The 24,283-nt window shown below is 53.0% G+C and overlaps 2 protein-coding genes across 3 annotated transcripts in view; both read left to right on the top strand.

Annotated features, from left to right (window-relative positions):
* The window catches only part of LOC105494607 (zinc finger CCHC-type containing 17), a 162,390-nt gene that overhangs the window by 114,502 nt on the left and 23,605 nt on the right, over positions 1-24,283 (top strand). The window lies entirely within an intron of this gene.
* On the top strand, positions 14-23,228 carry LOC105494609 (serine incorporator 2). Of its 2 annotated transcripts, none has more exons than XM_011763171.2 (10): positions 14-138; positions 10,827-10,988; positions 12,139-12,329; positions 12,748-12,827; positions 13,193-13,330; positions 14,081-14,250; positions 16,405-16,495; positions 16,822-16,963; positions 21,525-21,746; positions 22,617-23,228. In XM_011763171.2, exons 1-10 carry the CDS (start codon positions 100-102, stop codon positions 22,750-22,752), a joined length of 1,371 nt encoding a protein of 456 aa, XP_011761473.1. In that variant the 5' UTR covers positions 14-99; the 3' UTR covers positions 22,753-23,228. The 2 variants fall into 2 exon arrangements, with proteins under 2 accessions (XP_011761473.1, XP_011761474.1); XM_011763172.3 differs by lacking the exon at positions 14-138 and adding an exon at positions 2,656-2,989.

Below are 24,283 nucleotides of genomic sequence, written 5' to 3'. Positions count from 1 at the left end.
GGCGGGGCCGGGACCGAGGAGGGGCCTGGCCCGGCACCCGGATCCCGAGGTCCGCGCCCCGCGCCTAGCGCCGGGCGCCCGGAGCCTGGAGCCGCCGCCATGGGGGCCTGCCTGGGAGCCTGCTCCCTGCTCAGCTGCGTGAGTCCCAACCCCGGCGCCCGCCCGCGCGCGCCGCCCGTTCCTGCTGCGGGCCCTCACTTTCTTCTGTTGTGCTTCGAGTAGTTTCTTCTTTTTCCTTCCTGCAAACTTGTCTTTCTGGGCCGGTGCCCCGCCTGCTCGCCCTCCGGACCCTCACTCGGCACCCCGATCCCGCTGCCCGCGTCCCCCTGCTCAGTCCCGACCGGCAGGCGCCGGGCAGCTGCGGTCCCGGCTCGGGTTTCCGCGGGCAGGAGGCGAGTGCCCTCGGCGGGCGCCCTCCTGGGACCTGGAGAGATTGAGTCTGGAGCCCGGGGTCTGGGCAGCTCTGTGGGCCCTCGTCGCCCCACTTGGGACGGTCCTCGGGGTGGCCTCTGTCCCCGTCCCCGACCCCCTGGTTCTGTGTGTGGGTCGGCCGGGCCCCGTCCCTCCTGGCGAGTGCCCTGCCCTGCCCCTCTGGCCGCCTGCCAGTCATTCTGTTCCTGTCGCTCGGGCTCCGCCTGTCCTTTCGTACTTGTCTGGTTCGTGTCTCTGTCCGTCGTTCCTCCGACTGTCTTTGTCCGTCTACTGTCTTCTGTCCGTCAGTCCGTCCGTCCCTCAGTCTCTGCGGTCCCGTCCGCCGTCCTCAGTCTGGCTCGCGCTGCCTCCCAGGCACTTCCCCAGCTCGCCGCGGACCCTCTGGGCCCCAGCGCGGAGACTGGGATGGGAGGGGAGGGAGCCCCGGACTTTCTTAGCTGCCCTCGAGTGAGGAGGGTGCAGGTCGTCACGGACCACCGGGCAGAACTCTGGGTTGGGACAGCAGGAATCGAGGGAGGTTCAGGTGTGCGCGGGGAGTGCCCGGTCGCGGGTTCGGGACCTGGGGGGAGGCCAGCCTCTGTTCTGTGGCTGCAGCCACAGAGGGGAGGGGCTCCAGCAAGACCCCGGCTGGGAGGCCCGTTCTCCCCTCCCTTTCCCCGGCCCCCTCCTTCCCTCTTCCCCTCATTAAATCTGAGGTTCATTCAGGCAGCCCCCTCCCCCTCTGGCCCCACACAAAGAGGCCCTGAGAGGGAGAAGGGGCTCCAGCGGCTGCTGAATCTCGGGACTCGCTTTCCTTTGTCCCTGACGGGTGTGTGTGTGTGTGTGTGTGTGTGTGTGTGTGTGAGAGAGAGAGAGAGAGAGAGAGAGCGAGAGAGAGAGAGAGAGAGAGAGGAGGGGATGTAGGGGAGAGCTGGGGGTCTAGAGATTTACTTCACAGCCATTTTCTGAGAATGAGATCAGCATAGACAGGACAGAGAGGCAAGAGAGCCTCTTGCCTCACTAGGCCTCCATTTTTCGTGTGTGTGTGTGTGCGTGCGTGTGCGTGTGCGGGAGAAGGAATCAAGCTGGTGCCTGAAATCCCTCCCAGCCCAAAGAATTCAAGGTTTGGGCCAGGTCTCTGCCCACAAAGGTTTGCTTCCTGGTGAGGGAGGCAGAGCTTCCACAGTGGACCTGATTTCCATCTGTTGCTCCCAGCAGGCTGTTGGGAGTCAGTGGAGTTTGAAGAACAGATGGAGAGAAGGGAGGATGGGTTTAGAGTGAGAGGCTGGGGTCTTAGAAGAAGCAGTAGGTGGGCATAGTGGCATGCACCCTGTAGTCCCAGCTACTCAGGAGCCTGAGGCAGGAGGATCACTTGAGCCCAGGAGATGGAGGATGCAGTGAGCTATGATTGCACCTGGTGAGGCACAGGCCCTGCTGGGCTGGGCTGGCGGTGGAGATGTTGAGGGGCAGCCTGCCAGCCCTGTGTGCCTTGGTCACCCCATCTGGCAGTTGACAGTAACAGGACCTTTCTCACAATGCTGTTAGGAGATGAGGCACAGCTCCTGGCACATAGTAAGTGCTCCCTGTGGGAATTATTGCTAACATCAAGGAAAGGTGGGTGGAGATTTCCATTTGGAGACAATGCAAAGCCAAGTGCTGGTCTCTGAGTCACAGCATTCTACAATGCTGAGAGCAGATAGGCTGGCTCAAACCATCTGTTTACAGATGAGAAGGCTGCGGCCCAGAGAAGTTAGCTGACTTGCCAAAGGTTGCACAGGGAAAGGATGGAGAACTGCATAGTTAGGGTCAACATCTGATTCCTGGTCCAGGCTTCTGCCCACACCTTCCGTCCCTTCCCCACATCCTGGCTGCCTGAGGCATAGGGTTGGTCCAGGGAAGAATTGGGAGGTAACTTAGTGAGTAATATCAGCAAGGGACCTGGCCCTCCCTTCAGTGCCATCCCCTTGGGGTTCTGGCCTCCGTCATTTACTGAGGTTCTGGCTTCTGACATTTACTGAGCCAGGTACTGTTCCAGGCCCCTCACCATGCCATCTCATTGGCTCTCCCCACCTCCTCCACCCTATGAAATCGTTAGCCCATTTTACAGATAACTATCCCAACACTCGTGGCATGGAGCTGTCCAGCAGTGGCCTAGGCCCCACACTGCAGTGAGCAGTATGTGTGTGTGTGTGTGTGTGTGTGTGTGTGTGTGTGTGTGTGTGTGTGTGTATATATATCTATCTCCATGTAATCCTCACAACAACCCCACCGGGTCAGTTAATATTGTTCCTGTTTCACAGATGAGGAAACTGGCTCAGAGAGTGAAGGTGACTTCTTCACAGCCACACAGCATTAAGTGGCGCAGTTGGGCACTTCTGGACACCAGTACCATCCTGTTGCAGTGAAGACTTGCTGCACAGGAGTGAAGTTCTATGTGGCATTTCTGGGCAACTTTAGGAGGGACTTTTTTTGCATGCATGGGTCAGTGGGGAAGACTTTTGTACCCTCCCAGGTGTGACTCATCTTCTGATTGTGCTTCTCAGCATTGGAACTGGGCTGAAGGTGAACTGGGCTGAAGGTGGGTCCTGCTTTGGATGGGGAGGTAAGATGGGTCCACAGGGGATGGGGCCACCAGGCAAGTCAGCACATGATGACTTGGCCAGTCTGCAAAGAGGGTCTTGTACATCCTAGGGAGTGTGAAAGGCCTTTGGGTCAGACCACTGGACTCGGATTCTAGCTTTGCCTCTTCGCATCTCTGTGACTGTGGGCAGTCACTTTGCCCATCCGCTTGTCTGTAAAGTGGAGAGAACAATGGTGTCTGCCCCTTAGCCTGTTGTGAGGATTAAATGGGACTGAGGTTAGTACAGCTGCATAGTTAGCACCAAGCTGGTGTGCAGTGGCCAGTCCATAAACACCCCGCAGTGGTATATGACTCAAGACCACATGCAAGGAAGTGCTGAAGCCAGTGAGACCCAGGGCTGCCTAACTGTAGAGCCTGGGCTCTGAGCCACTGTCCTCTCCTGCCCCAGGAGATCATTTTATAGACGAGGAAACTAAGTCCCATGGAGGGGAGGAGAGACTTGCTTGAGGTCAGACTACAAGTTGTGGCAGAGCCAGCATTAGGACCTGCATTCTTGGCACTGCATAGGGGAAGTAAGTGTACCTTGGGACATTTCCGGCTGACCTCTTCTCTGCTGTGTTTTGACTAGCCCTGGGGCGGCTCAGCCAGTTATGGAGTTGTTCATGAAAGCGGCAAGGTGCACGCTTGCTGGGGCCAGTTTTGCATTTTTTAAATTGTGACGAAATATATGTTTAAAAATTTACTCTTTTAACCTTTTATTTTAGTCTTCAAGGAGTTTGTGTGTTATTTTATTTTACTTTACTTTATTTTTTTGAGATGAAGTCTTGCTCTGTTGTCCAGACTGGAGTGCAGTGGCACCATTCCAGTTCACTGCAACCTCTGCCTCCAGGTTCAAGTGATTCTCCTGCCTCAACCTCCCGAGTAGCTGGGATTACAGGCATGTGCCACCATGCCCAGCTAATTTTTGTGTTTTTAATAGAGACAGGGTTTCACCATGTTGGCCAGGCTGGTCTCGAACTCCTGACCTCAAGTTATCCACCAGCCTTGGCCTCCCAAAGTGCTGGGATTACAGGCATGAGCCACCACACCCGGCTTGTAATTTATTTTAGAAGACACGTATATTAAAATGGAGATCTAATAAATACAACCGTAATAAAAATAAATCCCGAATGAATGGCATTGTCAGAAGGAGTAGTGCCAGCACACAACAGGGACACAGTAACTCCAGGACATCTTCTTACTGTCATCCCTCATCTGGATTACTGACAACAGCCCCTGACTCTTCCCTTCCCCCAAAGGTACCACACACCACCCCGTGGCCTGTCTTTTTGTGGTCAAAGTGAGATTTCTACAATGCAAATTTGCTGCCATTCCTCTTCTTTCGCAATCATTCCCCGTTGCTTTCAGGGTGAAGTCCAGACTCCCTGGCATGGCATACAGGGACACTGGCCACCACTTCCATGACCTCTGCAGGTTTTCTCACCCTTTCAGCTGCCCTGAAAATACAGTGTCCCTGTAGCTCTGCACGTGTCATTCTCTTTGCTGGGAATACCCTTTCCCCTCTTCCTGCTCTTCTTTGAAAACTCCCTGCCCCCTCCCTTAAAAAAAATTGAGGTAAAAGATGCATAATGTAAAATGTACCATTTTAACAATTTTTAAGTGTAGCGTTAAGTACACTGACACTGTTTTGCAACCATCAGCACCATCCTTCTACAGAACTTTTTCATATTGCCAGACTGAAACTCCCACTAAACAGTAACTCCGCAGCCCCTCATAACCACCAATTCACTCACTGCTTTTCTCTCTGAGTTTGGCTACTCTCTCCATCTAAGTGGAGTCATACAATATTTGTTCTTTGATGTCTGGCTTATTTCACTTAGCATAATGCCTTGAGGGTTTATCCATGTTATAGCATGTGTCAAAATTTCATTCCTTTTTTTTTTTTTCTTTGGAGACGGAGTCCTGCTCTGTTACCCAGGCTGGAGTGCAGTGGTGCAATCTTGGCTCACTGCAACTTCCACCTCCCGGGTTCAGACAATTCTCTTGCCTCAGCCTCCCGAGTAGCTGGGACTACAGGCATGCACCACCATGCCTAGCTAATTTTTTTGTATTTTTAGTAGAGATAGGGTTTCACCATGTTGGCCAGGCTGCTCTCAAATTCCTGACCTCAGGTGATCCACCTGCCTTGGCCTCCCGAAGTGCTGGGATTGCAGGCGTGAGCCTCCACGGCCAGCCTCATTCTTTTTTAAGAACAAATAATATTCCATTGTATGGGTATGGATATACCACATTTTGTTTATCCATTCATCTCATCCACCAATGGACATTTAGCTTGTTTTCACCTTGTGGCTACTGTGAATAATTCTGCTATGAACATGGGTGTGTAAATATGTGAGTCCCTGCTTCATTTCTTTTGGATATATATCCAGAAGTGGAGGGCCACTTTGTTTTATATTTTATTTTATTTTATTTTATTTTTTGAGACAAGTTCTTGCTCTGTCACCCAGGCTGGAGTGCAATGGTGTGATTCAGCTCACTGCAACTTCTGCCTCCTGGGTTCAAGCAAGTCTCCTGCCTCAACCTCCTGAATAGCTGGGATTACAAGTGCCTGTCACCATGCCTGGCTAATTTTTGTGTCTTTAGTAGAGATAAGGTTTCACCATGTTGGCGGGATGGTCTCAAACTCCTGACCTCAAGTAATCTGCCCATGTTGGCTTTTCAAAGTGCTGGGATTACAGGCATGAACCACCATGCCCAGACGGCCAGTTTGTTTTAAATAGAAAAATTCAAAACTGTCATCCAGTCCTCAGCTGCCTCTTCTCCCCACCCAGCGCCCCATGAGTGGTTCTAAGAACTTCTGTCCCTGACTCTAAGGACAACCAGGAGACAATGTGAATGACTCAGTGACAGACTGTTCACATAATGCCAAACCACTTACTTCCCCAGAGCTACCTGCCTTGCCTTGGGAGGTAGTGAGCTCCTTGTCACTGGCAGTGTGCAAGCAGCAGAGCATGGCCAGATGCTTTCTGTGTGGTTCTTCATTGGAAAGAGAATGGATTCGTTGAATGCCAAGGAACCTTGCAGCTGTAAGACTCTAAGGCCCGGGGCTTCTTAAATTCTGAGTTCTCCGTTCTGAGAACCTGGGCTGGTGCTAAGATTCAGCCACTGTAAGTGTTCTGGGGCTTTTCCGTTGCTGCCCTTGAGCGCATCTGCAGGAAGAGGGGAGTGGTTGGAATCGTAGTGTGGGAACCGTTTTCCAGTCTGCCTGCCTTTCACGCTGCATCACAAGCATTATTCCATGTTGCTCTGGAGCCAGGGACTCCGTCTTTCTGGCTCTGTAGCGTTCCGTGGAGTGAAAGGGCCACAGCTGTCCCCAGGTGTTAGACATTTAGGTTGTTTGTAGTTTCTTGGGACTCCAATAGCCTCATAAAACCTAAAACTTATTTAAGTTTTTTCTTTATATAAAATCTTTATATTTGTAAATTTAACTTAATTGAAGTATTATTTATATACAAGTATTATTTACATACAATTAATTATATACAATTTATATACATTTAATTTACCTACATATTTGCCCCATTCAGCAGAGACGTCCGTTTTATGGAGTACCATGGTGTATTGATGGGTGTTTTGTTATTTTCAATTTTCCCCTAGTGGCCAGGCATGGTAGCTCATGCCTATAATCCCAGCACTTTGGAAGGCCAAGGTGGGAGGATCCCTTGAGCCCAGGAGTTCGAGACCAGCCTGGTCAACATGAGAAAACCCTGTCTCTACCGAAAAATACAAAAATTAGCCAGGTGTGGTGGTGCATGCCTGTGGTCCCAGCTGCTTGGGAGGCTGAGGTCGGAGGATAGATATCCAGAAGTGGAGGGCCACTTTGGAGCCCAGGAGGTTGAGGCTTCAGTGAGCTGAGATCACACCACTACACTCCAGCCTGGGTGACAGAGCCAGACCCTTTCTTGAAACAAAACCCAAGAAACCAAAAACAAAAATTAGCTGGGCATGGTGGCTGGTGCCTATGGTCCCAGTTACTCGGGAGGCTGAGGTGAGAGGATTGCTTGAGCCCCAGAGGTGGAGGTTGCAGTGAACTGAGATGGCACCACTACACTTTAGTCTGGGTGACAGAATGAGACCCTGCCTCAAAAACAATTTTTCCCCTATTATTTTCCTATTATGATCAGTGCCACAATGAATTTCCGTGTGTTTGTGTTTATGTGCACACATCTACCCTTACTCCCATGGTCTGGCATTTCTGTAGGAAGAGATTTAAATATATATAAAATGACATTTTGGTCAAATGGAAGAGGTTCTTGTAGGAACCATTCTGGGGTGGAGTGAATGCACCAAGGTGGATGAACATTTCCAAGGATGCTCTGGAAGCAGTGTGTGTTTTTCTCTTTGACCTGGTCTCTCTGACTGCTGATCAGGCCCTTGGAAATCCTGAGGTTTCAGGCATCAGGAACACCTGGAGGTTTGATCTTTAAGAACCAGAGCGAACTGAAAGGCCACGCGCTCTGAAAGCGGAACAGCTTTCTTGTGTCTTAGATGTCTCAAATTGAAATTAAATGGTAACAAGCCAGAGTCAGGACCTGACGGGGCACCCGGGCACCTGGCTCCTGAGATCAGTACCCACTGGCCTCCCTTGGTTTTCTGGTCTTGGGGTTTTTGTGTGTGTGTGTGTGTTGCTTTTTTGTTTTTTCATCACTGGAATGTATTTAAATTAAATGAGATGACCATCAGTGAATTAGCAAGCTGGGAACCAGCGTAGTCCTATAGGCAGAGCCTGGCCCTTGGTGCACACAGATCTGAATTTGCATCCCAGCTCCTCAGCCTACTTGCTGTGTGACCTTGGTCATGCCACCTATCTGTCTCAGTTTTCTCATTTGAAAATGGGAAGTTACCACAAAATTCATAGCATCAGTGAAGCTTAATGTAGATAAAGTGCTTATTAGAGAGCCTGAGACTGAGTAACCCTCTGTAAATGGCAGCTGTCACTAATACTACTTGAATCTCAGTGCTGTTATCAACTTGCTGTGTGGCCTCTGGTAAGTCTCTTAGCCCCTCTGGTCTCAATTTCCACATCTATAAAATGGGACTAATAACCCGCTCTATATGATAACCAGAATGTTCTTTATAGCAGGGGTCCCCAACCCCTGGGCCATGGACCAGTATCTATCCATGGCCTGTTAAGAACTGGGTCACACAGCAGGAAGTGAACAGCAGGTGAACAAGCATTACTGCCTGAGCTCTGCCTCCTGTCAGATCAGTGGCAGCCTTAGATTCTTATAGGAGTGCGAACCCGGTTGTGAACTGTGCATTCTAGGGATCTAAATTGCGTGCTCCTTATGAGAATCTAATGCCTGATGATCAGAGGTGGAATAATATCATCCCAAAACCATATTTGCCCCCTGCCAGCACCCCTGCTGCCATCTGTGGGAAAGTGTCTTCCCTGAAACTGGTTCCTGGTGCTAGAAAGGTTTGGGACCACTGCTTTATGGCTATAAAACATTTTTCAGGCGTTTCTTATCCTCTCACCCACCAAAACAGCCATGGATAGGAGGCAGGTCTTGGGGTGGCAGCTGCAAGATGTAAACAGAAGTTGCTGGACAGGTAGGCTGTTTTGATTTAGACCATGAGGAATAGTTTCGTTTCCAAAGCATTTTGTTTAGCATCTGTGTGAGCGAGAGAGAGGCTAGGAGCATTTCTAGTCTGGGGGAGAGTAGGAGGGGAGGCAGATACCTCCCAGCAGGGCATGCTGTGTGCCTTGTGACCAGTCCAGAAAGAAGGGCGGAGGTCTGTGAGGAGCAAGGGGCCCCTGCCAGCCTGCTCTCTTCAAAGCTCATCTTTCAATTCCTGACCCTTGGCTCCAGCCCCTCGAGTGGGTGCCCACTGCTCTTAGGATGAAAACCAGGGTCCTGTTCCTGACTGCTGGTGCCTATGTGGTCTGGCCTTGCCAGCCTGTCTAACCTCATACTCACCGCTGACTGTCTGCACACCAAGCTTTGGCCACAAGGGCCTTCTTTCTATTCCTCAAATGCCCAGCCCCTACCCACCCCAAAGCCACCTGTCTGAAACTTTCTTTCCTCCCTTTGGTCTGGCAGTGTCTCCTCATCCCTCTGCTCTCAGATTATTATTTTATTTAAAAATATTTCTTTCTAAAAGGCCAGGTGCAGTGGCTCACGGCTGTAATCCTAGCACTTTGGGAGGCTGAGTGGGCAGATTGCTTGAGCCCAGGAGTTTAAGATCAGTCTGGGCAACGTGGTGAAACTCCATCTCTACAAAAAATACAAAAATTAACCAGGCATGGTGGTGTGTGCTTGTTGTCCCAGTTACTCGGGAGGCTGAGGTGGGAGGATGGCTTCAGCCCAGGAGGCAGAGGTTGTAGTGAACTGAGATTGTGCCACTGCACTCCGGCCTGGGTGACAGGGCAAGACCCTGTCTCAAACAACAACAACAAAACAAAAGCAAACAAGAAAAACCTTCTTTTTAAAATATCCGGTCTCGCTATGCTGCCCAGGCTATTCTCCAACTCCTGGGCTCAAGTGATCCTCCTGCCTTGGCCTCCCAAAATGCTGGGATTACAGGTGTGAGCCACCGCGCCTGGCCTGCTCTCAGCTTAAAAGTCACTTCTTCAAGGAGGGCTTCCCTGACAAGCCACCCTCAATCAAACCTAGGCCGTGTTAGCACTCTTCTGGCAGTGGGCACACGTCCTTCTTAGCACTTGTCACGATGTGAGTCATGATTTTAGTGTTTTTCCTGCTTGTGTAGGCTCCAGGAGGGCGGGGCCTATGTCTCTTGCTCTCTAGGCTCTTAAATCCCTGAGTGAGGAGTAGGGGCTGTTTAGGGGAAGATAAAGTTTATCAGAGGTATCTGGATGTGGGGCTTGTTTCCTCAAAGGCTGGGCTGTGGACTGGGCTCCCAGGAGGGAGAGTCTCCATTTCAGGTGTGGTGTAGTGTGGCATCACCAGCCCCTGAATGATTTCAGCCAGCCCAGGGGAAGGGCTGACCGCAACTGGGGCAAAGGACCCTGGAGAGGGAAAGGGTTAGACCGCCACCTGCTGTCTAGTGCTGGTACAGCCTCAGAGCCGAAAATCATTCCGTTCATCGGACTGATGTTTATTATGCACTTGCTGTTTTCTGAGGTCTTAGCATGTGACTGGTACTATGCTAAACACTTCACGTTCCTTCAACAGATAGCCTGTAAGCTCCTGCTGTGTGACAGGCACTGTTCCAATTTCTAGGAATATTACAATGAACAAAACACAAAAATTCCTGCCCTGCTGGAAAGCGGAGGCTGACAAAACATAAAGCCTCGCTGACGGCAGGAAGTCCCGGGGGTGGAGGGGGAAATTAAGTGGGGAAGGGGAAAGGGAGCCCATGGGGGCTACAATATGGAATTTCCATTTCATTCTCACAACTGCTTTGTGAGGAGTACATACCACTATGTTACGGAAGAGGACACTGAGGTACAGAGAGGTTGAGTGACTTGTATAAGGTCACAAAGGTAATCAGTGACGGCTGGCTTTGTGATTTTTTTTTTTAAAAACCACTCTCCCTCCATAAGAAACAGTGTGACCTGCTGGCTCTCTCTCTCAAGCCACAGTATCACTTGAGATAGACCCAGGTTTGAGTCTGGGTTCTGTGGTTACTGGCTGTGTAGCCCTATATGACCCAGCCTCCCTCTCGGACCTGAAGTTCAATGGGCTGGTGTCTGGGGAACAGTGTGCTCCTGCCTAGCGCAGCACAGATCCGCTGACCTCTGGGCAGGTGGTGGGAGGTGTGCGCTTGGGCAGTGAAGAGGAGAGGGGAGAGTGACAGTGCTGTCTTGCAGGCGTCCTGCCTCTGCGGCTCTGCCCCCTGCATCCTGTGCAGCTGCTGCCCTGCCAGTCGCAACTCCACCGTGAGCCGCCTCATCTTCACGTTCTTCCTCTTCCTGGGGGTGCTGGTGTGCATCATTATGCTGAGCCCAGGCGTGGAGAGTCAGCTCTACAAGGTGAGTGCCCCAGGGGTGGCAGGGCGGCCTCCAGTGAGGGGCCTCAGTGGCTCCAGGATAGAGGGTCCAGGCTTGGGGTCACAGCTCATCCAGAAGAGGAGGCAGGGTGTTTGGGTGCACTGATGATCTGAGGTTGGAAATGAGGGGAGGAGGGCTTGAGCCTCTTGTGGGGATTCTTCTTTCTCTTAGGCCACAGTCTCCTTGGAAAGTCTTATTAATCATTATTGGCCCCCTGGACACTGGCCTAGTGGATGCTTTTCTCCCACTTAGTGCTCAAGCCCAGGTTGGGGCTCCTAACTCTTCCCTTCATCTCAGTGTTTTACAGCCGAGCACAGACCCAGGGGGACGTGGGCATCACCATGCATGCCTTATACACATTTTAGTTTATATAAAGATGAGACTCCCTGAGGAGTTTGTAGAAATGCAGGTTCTCAGACCCCACCTTGAGGCTCTATTCCATGGGAGAGGGGCCTCAGAATCTCTGTTTTCCCAAGCATCTCAGGTGGTTCTGATATAGGTGGTGGGTGGAGAACACTTTGGGAACCCCTGCTTTATTGATTGATTGATTGATTGATTGAGGTGGAGTCTCGTTCTATCACCCAGGCTGGAGTGCGTTGGCGCGATCTCTCTGGAAGCTCCGCCTCCTGGGTTGACGCCATTCTCCTGCCTCAGCCTCCTAAGTAGCTGGGACTACAGGCGCCCGCCACCGAGCCCGGCTAATTTTTTTTTTTTTTTTAAATTTTTGGTAGAGATGGGCTTTCACCATGTGAGCCAGGATGGTCTCGATTTCCTGACCTCGTGATCTGCCCACCTCGGCTTCCCAAAGTGCTGGGATTACAGGCGTGAGCCACCATGCCCGGCGGGAACCCCTGCTTTAGACAGCGCAATAGTTACTGAGGCTATGGGAAATAAACATTAACGATGTAATTGGGGAGCTGCCTCCCAGGGCTTCAGCCCCAGAGAGGGCTAGGAATGGAGGTGGAGGCAGTGGAGACAGAGGTGGGGGGCTCCCCTCCCTGCCTGGTCCAGCCCCTGCTGGGAGAGCCTCTTTCCTGGCCAGCCTTGGGAGATCAGGGCTTTGGTTTATAAAGGGAGCTGCCAGGGTTCTGTGTGGGGTGGGGCCTTGACGCTGCTCTGTCTGTCTCCACAGCTGCCCTGGGTGTGTGAGGAGGGGGCTGGGATCCCCACCGTCCTGCAGGGCCACATCGACTGTGGCTCCCTGCTTGGCTACCGCGCTGTCTACCGCATGTGCTTCGCCACGGCAGCCTTCTTCTTCTTTTTCACCCTGGTCATGCTCTGTGTGAGCAGCAGCCGGGACCCCCGGGCTGCCATCCAGAATGGGTGAGAGAGGGGTCCCTGCCTGCACCCTGGGACCTTCCCCCAGTGCCTTGCCTGCTCCTCTGCCTGTTCACGGATCTGCACAGCATGCAGAACAACTCTGAGTTATATCCATTTCTCAGATGAAGAGTAAGGCTCAGAAAGGGTGGCAGCAAGCCTCAGGCCCTGCAGCACTTCAGTGACACAGCTGGGGCTGGACCTGGGTGACCACCCTCACCGCTGCTTGGTCCTTCCTCCTGCCCTTTAGCATTTTTCCAGGTCCAGGAGAGACTTCCTGTGCCCATCAGACCATCAGACAGCCTATCCTCACCCCTCCTAGCACCTGCTCTTTGTGGGAGGGGGCTCTGGGGCAGGCCCAATCTGACTTCCAGTTTCCCTGCCTGCACTCAGCTTCCTTGTCCATCCCCCACCCTTTCCATAGGTTTTGGTTCTTTAAGTTCCTGATCCTGGTGGGCCTCACCGTGGGTGCCTTCTACATCCCTGACGGCTCCTTCTCCAACAGTAGGCGGGCTTGGCAGGAGGCATGGGGGGCTCTGGGGAGGGAGGCAGGGCAGCAGGTTGGAGGAATGTGGTGGGACTGCTCTTTGCTGGGACACACGAACCCCAGGCTGCTGGCTGGGTCCTTACTCCCCACCCATGAGACAGCACTGTGGTGCCTGGCCACACGGCCTTTGTGCAACCCAGGGGTAGGGGGAGCTGCCTTGCCGTGACCCATATCCTTCCCTCTGTGCATAGCTAGGGGCTCCCTGAGGGCAGGGACTCTGTTCTTCTCAGTGTCCCCAATGCAGGGCGTAGCAGAAACACTTGTTGAATGAGTAGATGTGAGAGAGGGACTCTCCTCGCCTCACTCGCCTCTCCCCACCCAGTCTGGTTCTACTTTGGCGTCGTGGGCTCCTTCCTCTTCATCCTCATCCAGCTGGTGCTGCTCATCGACTTTGCACACTCCTGGAACCAGCGGTGGCTGGGCAAGGCTGAGGAGTGCGACTCCCGCGCCTGGTACGCAGGTCAGTGCTGCCACCCTGCCTCTGTACGGGGACTCGAGCCTGGACAGGGCTGGGGCCGCCTGAGAAATTGAGGGTCTCTGAAGCTAGATAAAACTGGGGGGCATCCCCAGCAGCCACTGCCTTAGGGCAAGATTCTAATTGTCTCAGGCAGATGGGGGGAGCCAGCTGATCCCGGGTGACTTCTGGGGGATCCGAGGAGAGCCGACCTGGAGAGGCCTTGGAGGGGTCTTGTTTGGGGGTTCCTGCAGGGTGGGCCATGCACAGCCAGCAGCGTGTGAAGCCCTTTTGGTAGTGCCCAGGCTGAACTTCAAGTGACACCTGGTCCCTGAAACCCCAGTAGCAGGGTGAGTCCCTGGTTCTCTTTCAGTTCTGAACACAACGAGGAGAAAGGCTCACCTGGGCGCTGTTTGGTTTCCACATCTCCCTAAACTTGCCGGTCTCTCTTGGACAGGGAGGGCGGGTCAACAGCAGACCGCTCTGTACCTGGTTCAGTTTTTGCAAGACTGTTTTGAGTTCATTGTATTTATTGTCACAGTTCCCTTATTACAAGGTAGCAGGTGAACCATGTTAGCTCAGGGTGGGGCAATGACTCACAAAGGTGTTGGTGAAAGGTAGTGACATCATTCTTCAGATGGGGAAACCGAGAGCTGGAGAGGGGGAGAGCTGCCAACAAGGCCCCTTGAAGGAGTGGGAGTGCTTATTCCTCCTGCCCCACCCCACACCTACCCTCTCACTAACCCTCTGGCCCAGGCCTCCTCTTCTTCACTCTCCTCTTCTACTTGCTGTCGATCGCGGCCGTGGTGCTGATGTTCATCTACTACACTAAGCCCAGCGGCTGCCACGAGGGCAAGGTCTTCATCAGTCTCAACCTCACCTTCTGTGTCTGCGTGTCCATTGCTGCTGTCCTGCCCAAGGTCCAGGTTAGCCTGCCTGTCCCTCCCCCGCTTGAGGCCCAGCCCCTTGGTGGGACTTCTTGTAGGAACCCGGGTCCTGGGGCCAGGGCTGTCATCACAGAGGCTCGGCCTGAGTGTGTGGGCTCCCAGGTCAGCCTCCCCAGGTTACAGACAGGCTCTCATGGCTTCATGCTGGGTGTCTTTAGGAGGTGCCCTAACCTCTCTCTGCCTCTCAAATATAAAATGGAGATAATAAGACCTACTGTTGGAGTTATTCTCAGGATTGAGATCCTATTTGTAAACACTCCATGCCTGGCCTGTAGATTTCCCTCAGACATTAGCTATTATTGTAGTTATTATTGTTGTCATTTTTGTTTTTATGCAAATCAGTAGAACATTACAGGGAGTCCCTGGGTGATGATTCCTAGACACCTCTGGAAGTAGCGTAGGAAGGTGCAATTTCACATTTCCAATCCAAGACCATCTGGAATAATGGGCAGGAGCTCCCAGAGGAACTGCGTGTTCTTCAGAAAGTACCGCTGGAGCCCCTTGTGAGTCCAGTGGTGCTTTGCGGTTTGAGATCTCAGCACACCAGCAGCTTCAAGGGGCTTAGGTAGTCTTCGGGGGTCTTTAGCAGAAAGGCTAGGAACCTTCCTTCTGGTCAGACTCTTATTTCCCAGTAAGAAAAGTTGAAGCCCAGAGAAGGTAATATCTGTATCCCAGGTCACACAGCAATCAGTATTTATGCAGCAAATACCTCTCGAGCACTTCTGTGTACCAGGCCCTCTTCTAGATGTTGGAGATATGGCTGTGAGGAAGGGAGGAAGCAATAATGATGATAGCCAGTAGTTAGTGGCCTCGGACTTGTTATTTGATCCTCACGCCATCCTCATCCTCACTTTACAGGTGAGGAAACGAAGGCTTAGAGAAGAGGCCTAGCCAAGGTCACATGGGGAACTGGGATTCGAACCCAGGCGGACTGGCTCCAGAGTCTGTGCTCTGGTTTTCTTTTTTCTTTTTCTTTTCTTTTTTTTTTTTTTTTGGAGAAAGGGTCTGGCTCTGTTCCCCAGGCTGGAGTGCAGTGGTGTAATCTTGGCTCACTGCAACCTCTGCCTCCCAGGTTCAAGCGATTCTCGTGCTTCAGCCTCCCAAGTAACCAGTGATCTGCCCACCTCAGCCTCCCAAAGTGCTGGGATTACAGGCATGAGCCACCATACCTGGCCTAAAATTTTTTTTGTTTTTGGTTTTTTGAGACAGAATCTTGCCTGTCACTTAGGCTGGAGTTCAGTGGTGTGATCTTGGCTCACTGCCACCAACCTCCGCCTCCCAGGTTCAAGTGATTCTCATGCCTCAGCCTCCCAAGTAACTTGGATTACAGGTGCCCGCCACCACACCCAGCTAATTTTTGTATTTTTAGTAGACAGGGTCTTGCCATGTTGGCCAGGCTGGTCTTGAACTTCTGAACTTCTGGTTTCAAACAATCTGCCCGCCTCAGCCTCCCAAAGCGCTGGGATTACAGGCATGAGCTGCCATGCCCAGCCGCCTGTGCTCTTAATCACAGAGTTTAGGTCCATGTTTTTAAGTGCATGTGTGGTGAGGGGTGGGGAAGGACAGGCAACAGGGGACTAGGCCCAATGAGGTGATTTTGGGTAATATGTGCAATGTGGAACATGAGAGAGGGTGTGGGCTGAAAGGTAGGTGGCTGGCAGGTACAGGGCTGCTGTAGTCAGGGTTCCTAGGGCTCCATGGGAGTCCTGTCTGAATACTGAAGAGAGGCTGCCTGTGCGGAGATGCTGGGAAGGAATATGTCAGAGGGAGGGCACAGCGAAGGCAAAGGCCCTGCAGTGGGAGAGGCTGGGCAGACTCTCCAGATAGAGAGCAGGGAGGAGCCGGGCAGCGGGCCAGGCAGAGATGAAGGAATTCAGAGTGTGATGAGATGGGTTTTCAGCAGGGGAGGAGGGCGGGTAATCTGAGGGGTGTTAAGAGAAAGAATTAGGACTCAGCCTTTGGTTAGTGAGGTGGGTGGTAGGTGGCCTGGCTGGTGTTTTCCCTAAGTGGGGTGTGGTGGGGTATCCTAGGTGGGTGGGAGCTTCTGAGGTCCCTTGGCTGGTGTGAGTGGGCTGGGTGGGGTGGGGTGTCTCTGGTCCGGCAGGGAGCTTATCAGTGAACGACTCTTGCCAGGACGCCCAGCCCAACTCGGGTCTGCTGCAGGCCTCAGTCATCACCCTCTATACCATGTTTGTCACCTGGTCAGCCCTATCCAGTGTCCCTGGTGAGTATGGGCCCAGGCTCAAGGAGGCCTGGCCTCGTTCCTGGGTCAGCATCGGCCTGCTGTGGGGCTGGGGACCCTCACAAGTGACAGGGACATCCCTGCTCCAGCCCATTCTGAGACTCAGTCCTCCCATGAGATGGGAGGGCCCGTCTGTTCCTGAGTTGTCTCTCTGCCCTTGTGACTGCTGAGCACTCTGTTGCTGGGAGTGGGGTGGTTGGCTGTGCATCTGTCTGTCTATTGGGGTGGCTCTCTAGCCATCCTCAGGGCCACTTGGCTACCTAGGCCTGGCCTACATGGACTGAGGGTGATTGTGCTCTCATCCCCAGAACAGAAATGCAACCCCCACTTGCCAACCCAGCTGGGCAATGAGACGGTCATGGCAGGCCCTGAGGGCTATGAGACCCAGTGGTGGGATGCCCCGAGCATTGTGGGCCTCATCATCTTCCTCCTGTGCACCCTCTTCATCAGGTATGGCCAGGTCTGGATTCTGGGGAAGGATCATGATTCGGGGCCCTGAGCCAGAGTGAGGGGAGGGTGTGGGAGCCGGGATACCAAGCTGGAAGGTGCTCTTCGAATTCAATGTGTCCCACTCTTGCATTGTGCGGGAGGAGAAACTGAGTCCCTCAGAGGACACAGCTTGAATGGGCAACAGAGGTGGGCGTGACCTTGCCTTCTGGCTCATGGCCCTTTCCTGCATACTGGGCCAGTTCAGTTCGGTACAGACAGCTGTGGGGTCAGGGAAGGAGCATGGACTGGGGTCGGTGGATCCAGGGACTGTTTCTCATCTGCTGTGTGGCTTGGGGCAAGTGGCTAAACCTTTCTGAGCTCCTGTTTCCTCCTCAGTAAGAAGAGGATGACAACCTCCATTGTAGTGGATGTGTCTGTGACCCAACACGCTCCCCTGAGACAAGGCAGCTCATGCTGAAGGTCACATAGCGGCTCTTTTCAAAGGGCTTAACATCTTAGTAGGTGTTTATCCGTGTGGACTCCGCAGCCAGACTGCCTGCATTTGAGCCTAGCATTGCCACTTACTGGCTATGTGATCCTGGGCAAGTCACTTAACCTCTCTAGCCTCAATTTCCTTGTCTGTAAAATAGAGATAAAAATAGTACCTCCCTCATTGGATTGTTGAAGGGCTATAGATGAATCGGTATGTGTAAAACACATATAAAGGGGCCAGGCGTGGTGTCTCACACTTGTAATCCCAGCACTTTGGGAGGCCAAAGTGGGAGGATCTCTTGGGCCCAGGAGATTGAGACCAGCCTGGGCAACATAGTGAGACCCTGTCTTTTTTTTAAAAATTAACAAAACAAAACAAAAACACTTAGAAAGGAACTTGGCAAGTAGTAAGTTATTTGTAATCCAAACACTTTGCCACGCTGAAGCAGGAGGATTGCTTGGGCCCAGGAGTTTAAGGCCAGCCTAGGCAACATAGTGTCTCTAGAAAAAAAAAGTTTTGTAATTAGTCAGGCATGGTGGTGTGCACCTTGTAGTTCCAGTGACTGAAGAGGCTGAGGTGGGAGGATTGCTTGAGCCTAGGAGTTTGCCAGATTAAGTGTTGCATATTATTGTGAACATTTGCATAATATTGTTAACATTTGTATATTAGTATGAACATAATATTGTGAACATTTGCACAACTAGGTAGCTGTGGGTGGCTGTTCTTATGAGTCACTAGATCATAAGATTAGGTTTAATTATTGTTTACACTGCATCTGGCAGACCCTGAGTTTGCTTCCCTGTGACCCTGCATTTCTCCAGGCGCCACTTTCCATCTGCCCTTAACTCTAGAGGGAATCTTGGCTCTGCTCCCCTGATCTTCCCCCATCCATCCATCCCAGTTCCAACAGCACCCCTGCCTCCAGGCCCCTGGGCTAGATCATTTTAAGACTCTTTCACATTTTGTTCTGTTTTGGCCTTTTTCAAAACATTTTCTCTAAGTCAGTTCTGTACAGTTCATAAACATGTGTCTTCTTTGTCACATTTGATTCCTTTTCAAGCTGGAAAGGCTTGAAGTACCTCTGTGTCCTCTCCTCTACCTTTCCCTCCCCTCCCCTCCCCTCCCCTCCCCATTCCTCTCCCTTTTCTTTTTTGAGACAGGGTCTTCCTGTCACCCAGGCTGGAGTGCAATGGCACGATCACAGCTCACTGTCGCCTCAAACTCCTGGGCTCAAGTGATCCTCCCACCTTAGCCTCCTGAGTCTCTGAGACTACAGGTGCATACCACCATGCCTGGCTACTTAAAAAACTTTTTTTTTTTTTCTTTTGTAGAGACACTATGTTGCCCAGGATGGCCTTTAACTCCTGGCCCTAGCAATCCTCCTACCATAGCCTACCAAAGTATTTGGATTACAGGAGTGGACCACTCCTGGCCTGATTACCTTGATTTTACAGATAGGGAAACTGAGACCCAGGGAGGAGGCCATGAGCACACAGTGGCCGGTGGCTGAAGAGCTTGGAAATCTTTCCCTGCCCCTGGTTCTTTGTCCCTTCCCCTCCCTGACCTGGCACAGCTGTTTTTCCTGCCGCTTCCACACCCACAGCTCCTGGCACATGCACTGCTGAGAGCCTGGGGCACAGGTCTGTTCTTAGCGTGGTTCTTACAGCACAGGCAGCAAAGAAGCATATGTAACCCATGAGGGCCAGGACCACCCAATCTGGGCTCATGCGTGAGATATCCATATGGTATTTGGTAGATAGGGTAGGTAGGGTGGATAGGGTGGATAGGGTGGTTAGGGTGGATAGGGTGGTTAGGGTGGATAGGGTGGTTAGGGTGGATAGGGTGGTTAGGGTGGATAGGGTGTGTAGGGTAGGTAGGGTGGATAGGGTGGGTAGGGTGGATAGGGTGGGTAGGGTGGGTAGGGTGGATAGGGTGGTTAGGGTGTGTAGGGTAGGTAGGGTGGATAGGGTGGGTAGGGTGGATAGGGTGGTTAGGGTGGGTAGGGTGGATAGGGTGGTTAGGGTGTGTAGGGTAGGTAGGGTGGATAGGGTGGATAGGGTGGTTAGGGTGGGCAGGGTGGATAGGGTGGTTAGGGTGTGTAGGGTAGGTAGGGTGGATAGGGTGGTTAGGTTGGATAGGGTGGATAGGGTGGTTAGGGTGGGTAGGGTGGATAGGGTGGGTAGGTTGGATAGGGTGGATAGGCTGGGTAGGGTGGATAGGGTGGGTAGGGTGGTTAGGGTGGGTAGGGTGTGTAGGGTGGATAGGGTGGATAGGGTGTGTAGGATGGATAGGGTGGATAGGGTGGTTAGGGTGTGTAGGGTAGGTAGGGTGGATAGGGTGGGTAGGGTGGTTAGGGTGGATAGGGTGGTTAGGGTGGATAGGGTGGGTAGGGTGGTTAGGGTGTGTAGGGTGGATAGGGTGTGTAGGGTGGATAGGGTGGTTAGGGTGGATAGGGTGGGTAGGGTGGATAGGGTGGGTAGGGTGGATAGGGTGGGTAGGGTGGTTAGGGTGGATAGGGTGGTTAGGGTGGTTAGGGTAGGTAGGGTGGATAGGGTAGGTAGGGTGGTTAGGGTGGATAGGGTGGTTAGGGTGGGTAGAGTGGTTAGGGTGGGTAGGGTGGATAGGATGGATAGGGTGGGTAGGGTGGATAGGGTGGGTAGGGTGGATAGGGTGTGTAGGGTGGGTAGGGTGGATAGGGTGTGTAGGGTAGTAGGGTGGATAGGGTGGGTAGGGTGGGTAGGGTGTGTAGGGTAGGTAGGGTGGATAGGGTGGTTAGGGTGGGTAGGGTAGGTAGGGTAGGTAGGGTGGATAGGCTGGGTAGGGTGGATAGGGTGGATAGGGTGTGTAGGGTAGGTAGGGTGGATAGGGTGGTTAGGGTGGGTAGGGTGGGTAGGGTGGATAGGGTGGGTAGGGTGGATAGGGTGGTTAGGTTGGATAGGGTGGATAGGGTGTGTAGGGTAGGTAGGGTGGATAGGGTATGTAGGGTAGGTAGGGTGGATAGGGTAGGCAGGGTGGTTAGGGTGAGTAGGGTGTGTAGGGTAGGTAGGGTGGATAGGGTATGTAGGGTAGGTAGGGTGGAGAGAGTGAATAGGGTGGGTAGGGTGGAGAGGGTGGATAGGGTGGGTAGGGTGGGTAGGGTGGTTAGGGTGGATAGGATGTGTAGGGTAGGTGGGGTGAATAGGGTGGATAGGGTGGGTAGGGTAGATAGGGTATGTAGGGTAGGCAGGGTGGAGAGGGTGGATAGGGTGGTTGTAGGGTAGATAGGGTGGATAGGGTGGATAGGGTGTGTAGGGTAGGCAGGGTGGAGAGGGTATGTAGGGTGGGTAGGGTGAATAGGGTAGGTAGGTTGGGTAGGGACGCACTGATGCACAGCAAGGGGTGATTTCTCAATTTGCTGGTGTGGTGGGACTAGAATCCAGCTCTCCTTCTTTTCACTTTTTTTGGAAATGGGAGTTGGTTTTTCAAAAATTTTTATGTCTCAAACTATCAAATTCTGTTGAAAACATCAAGGCTTATCGCAGAAAGCATGACATACAATCATTACTGCTGTTCTTTTTAGTGTAAGCACGAAGGGAAGGGAGGTCATTGGTAAAACCACCTGACACTAATAAAATGGAAACTTAAAATTAATGGCAAACGAGTGTGATTAATTATTAACATTCTTAATGGATGTAGTACCTGGTATGGTGCTTTGTAGTATTAGGTACTCAATACGTGTTTATGGAAATGGCAAAGGCACAATCCTAACAACAGTGACTGTTGATTGAATTTATATTCTGTGCCAAACACTATGCTAGAGACCTTATGTCATTATTCCATCTAGTCCCCCCAGCAGTCCTCTAGAGCAGTTACGATTATCCCTTATTTTACAGACAAGGAATCAGAGGCTCAGAGAGGTTAATTGTTTTGCTCAAGGTCACACAGAAAATGGGAGTGGGGGTAGGGGTAGAGTTGAGAGGCAAAGCAGTTTGTTAACTCCCGGGCCCAGTAACCGGGTCGCTGGCCTCTGAGGCTCTGGGACCATTTGTGTCCAGTGTTATGACCAACGCCAGGGCTATCTATTTGCCCACCTTCCTCCCTCCCCTGCAGTCTGCGCTCCTCAGACCACCGTCAGGTGAACAGCCTGATGCAGACCGAGGAGGGCCCACCTATGCTAGAGGCCACACAGCAGCAGCAGCAGCAGGTGGCAGCCTGTGAGGGCCGGGCCTTTGACAACGAGCAGGATGGCGTCACCTACAGCTACTCCTTCTTCCACTTCTGCCTGGTGCTGGCCTCACTGCACATCATGATGACGCTCACCAACTGGTACAAGTGCGTAGCCTGGTGGGGCATGGACAGAACCCAGGGGTGCGGGGTGCAGGTCTACACATCTCTCCTCACTGGGTTTTCCTGATGTCTGCTTAAGGCTTGGGGGTGGGGGTATGTATTGAGGACCCTCCATAGAGCCTGCCCCTTCCCTGCTCCAGTTTCCCCACCAGTGCCTTCATCTGCTCAGCTCCCGCACCTTCACTAGGAGACTGAACCGGGGAAGGCACAGCAGCTGGGGTTGGGCCTGTGCAGGGCAGGTGGGGTTTAAAAATCAGGGGTCATGGGGTCAGATTTGGGCTTCATGGTTGGAAGGTTAGGATGAGGATGTGGAGTTCAGAACCAAAGTTACAAGTCAAGGATAGAAGTCATGAGGTTCTAGGGCTGGGATTGTGGTCATTTAGTGTCAAAAATTTGGTCATTTGGTTAAAGTTAAAATTGATAGTAGGAGGCCATAAAGCCAGGATTGAAGTGGCAGGGTCAAGGAGCTAAATGACGGTAATGAGGTCAGGAGCTACTCTTAAGTTACAGGATCAAAGGTCAGAATCAAGGGTAACGGTCAGGACTAAGGTCAGGAGCTCCAGGGTCTGAAGTTCAGAGGTTAGGATTGAGGTCCCAGAATTAGGATCACAAAGTTGGAGACCAGGAGGCAGGTCACGATCTCACGGACTAACACTGGACTCAAGATGGGAGTCGAGGTCAGGAGCTCTGTCCACAGTCACAAGGCCAGGTGTTAAAAATATCAGAGACGGATTGGAGTTACAGTGGAAGAGCCAGAGTTGAAGTCCGGGGTCACAACTGGGTCATAAGGCCAGGGGCCAAGACAGAAGTCACCAGACTGGGCACCGGGCTCATGGGGAAGATGGTGTGTTCCAGGCCGGGCGAGACCCGGAAGATGATCAGCACGTGGACCGCCGTGTGGGTGAAGATCTGTGCCAGCTGGGCGGGGCTGCTCCTCTACCTGTGGACCCTGGTAGCCCCACTCCTCCTGCGCAACCGCGACTTCAGTTGAGGCAGCCTCACAGCCTGCCACCTGGTGCCTCCTGCCACCTGGTGCCTCTTGGCTCAGTGACAGCCAACCTGCCCCCTCCCTGCACCAATCAGCCAGGCTGAGCCCCGACTCCTGCCCCAGCTCCAGGACCTGCCCCTGAGCCAGGCCCTCTAGTCTTAGTGCCTTCAGGGTCCAAGGAGCCCCATCCCCCTGCCACACCCACGTGGTGGAGCTGCCTCTTCCCCTCCCCGCTGTTGCCCATACTCAGCATCTCGGGATGAAAGGGCTCCCTTGTCCTCAGGCTCCATGGGAGCCAGGCTGCTGGAGACAGCCACTCAGAGCCGCTGGAGGGCAGAGAGCTCCCACCACAGTGAGGCATCCGGCACTGAGGCCATGGTGTTCCTGGTCACATCCCCCAGGGGACCCTGCCCCCTTCCTGGACTTCGTGCCTTACTGTGTCTCTAAGACTTTGTCTAATAAACAAGCCAGTGCATGTACCATGTTCTGTGCCCCTCACCCTCAGCATGGAGCCCCACTGCATAGGGGCCGGTGTGGGGTTTGGGAATGGAATGTTAGGGCAGAGGGGGCTGGGACATCAGGGCCAGACCAGGAGGAGCCTCAAAGGCAGACAGAATGGCCTGGGCTCTGTCTTCTGGGTCATGGAGCGCCTGAGGGGAGGGGGCCAATGAGGAAGGAGGGGCAAACCAGGGTTTTGGGAAAGGGATGTGTCTGGTGGTCAGAAAAGGAGACCCTGGAGGCAGTGGGGCCAGCAGGAGGCTGCCCAACCATCTGATCATCCGAGGAAGAGCAGTGAGAGCGAGTCACGGGGCGTGGAGGGGGCGATGACAAGGCCAGAAGGTGGTCTTCAGGGCCCCTCTCACCAGGGCCTGCCTCAAGGTCCTGCCCACCTCTGACCTGCCTGGAATCATTACCACCTTTGGTACCTGCCCTGATGAGTCAAACCCCAGGCCTTGGGGTGCCGTGGGGAGGAGCTCTTGAGTCAGCCAGGCTGGCCCCAATCCCTCTGTACCATGGAAGCCGTGGGGCTGCTGTCCAGCTCCAGATGGGTCCTTCTCTTCCCTGGGCCATTCATTGGGAACGATGCCACCCACTCCTAGGCTGTTGTGAGGATCAGAGGAAGCAGCCCATGCAAACTGCCTGTCACAGCGGGTTCTTGAGAAATAACATCAGCCCCCATCTCGCAAGGGCAGAGAGATGTGAGGGCGACTGACAGGTTCCTGGCTAGGGCCCCAAGGCCTGGTCTTGTTACGACGATGGACCGCAGGCCATTCATCTCTTCCATTTGTGGGGATAAAAAATAGGTATGAAGGTGCTGGGGATGGGTGCTGGGGACACAGCCTGCCTCTAAGGCTCTCCTGGGTTCTGGGGTGAGTGCACTGGTGGGGCTGCACAGGGACCTGTAGGGTCACCGAGGAGGCAGGACAGGCATCTGGAGGATGTGTAGGAGTCAGCTGGGCCAAGAGGAGCCACAGCGCTGAGGGCAGGGGGACAACACAGGAGCTGAGGGTATGGGGTTCAAGGACCAGGGAGA

Source organism: Macaca nemestrina, chromosome 1 (assembly GCF_043159975.1).
Source record: "Macaca nemestrina isolate mMacNem1 chromosome 1, mMacNem.hap1, whole genome shotgun sequence".
Taxonomy (NCBI): Eukaryota; Metazoa; Chordata; class Mammalia; order Primates; family Cercopithecidae; genus Macaca; species Macaca nemestrina.
The sequence above is the reverse complement of the archived record's forward strand: the minus strand, read 5'-3'. Positions and strand labels throughout refer to the sequence as shown.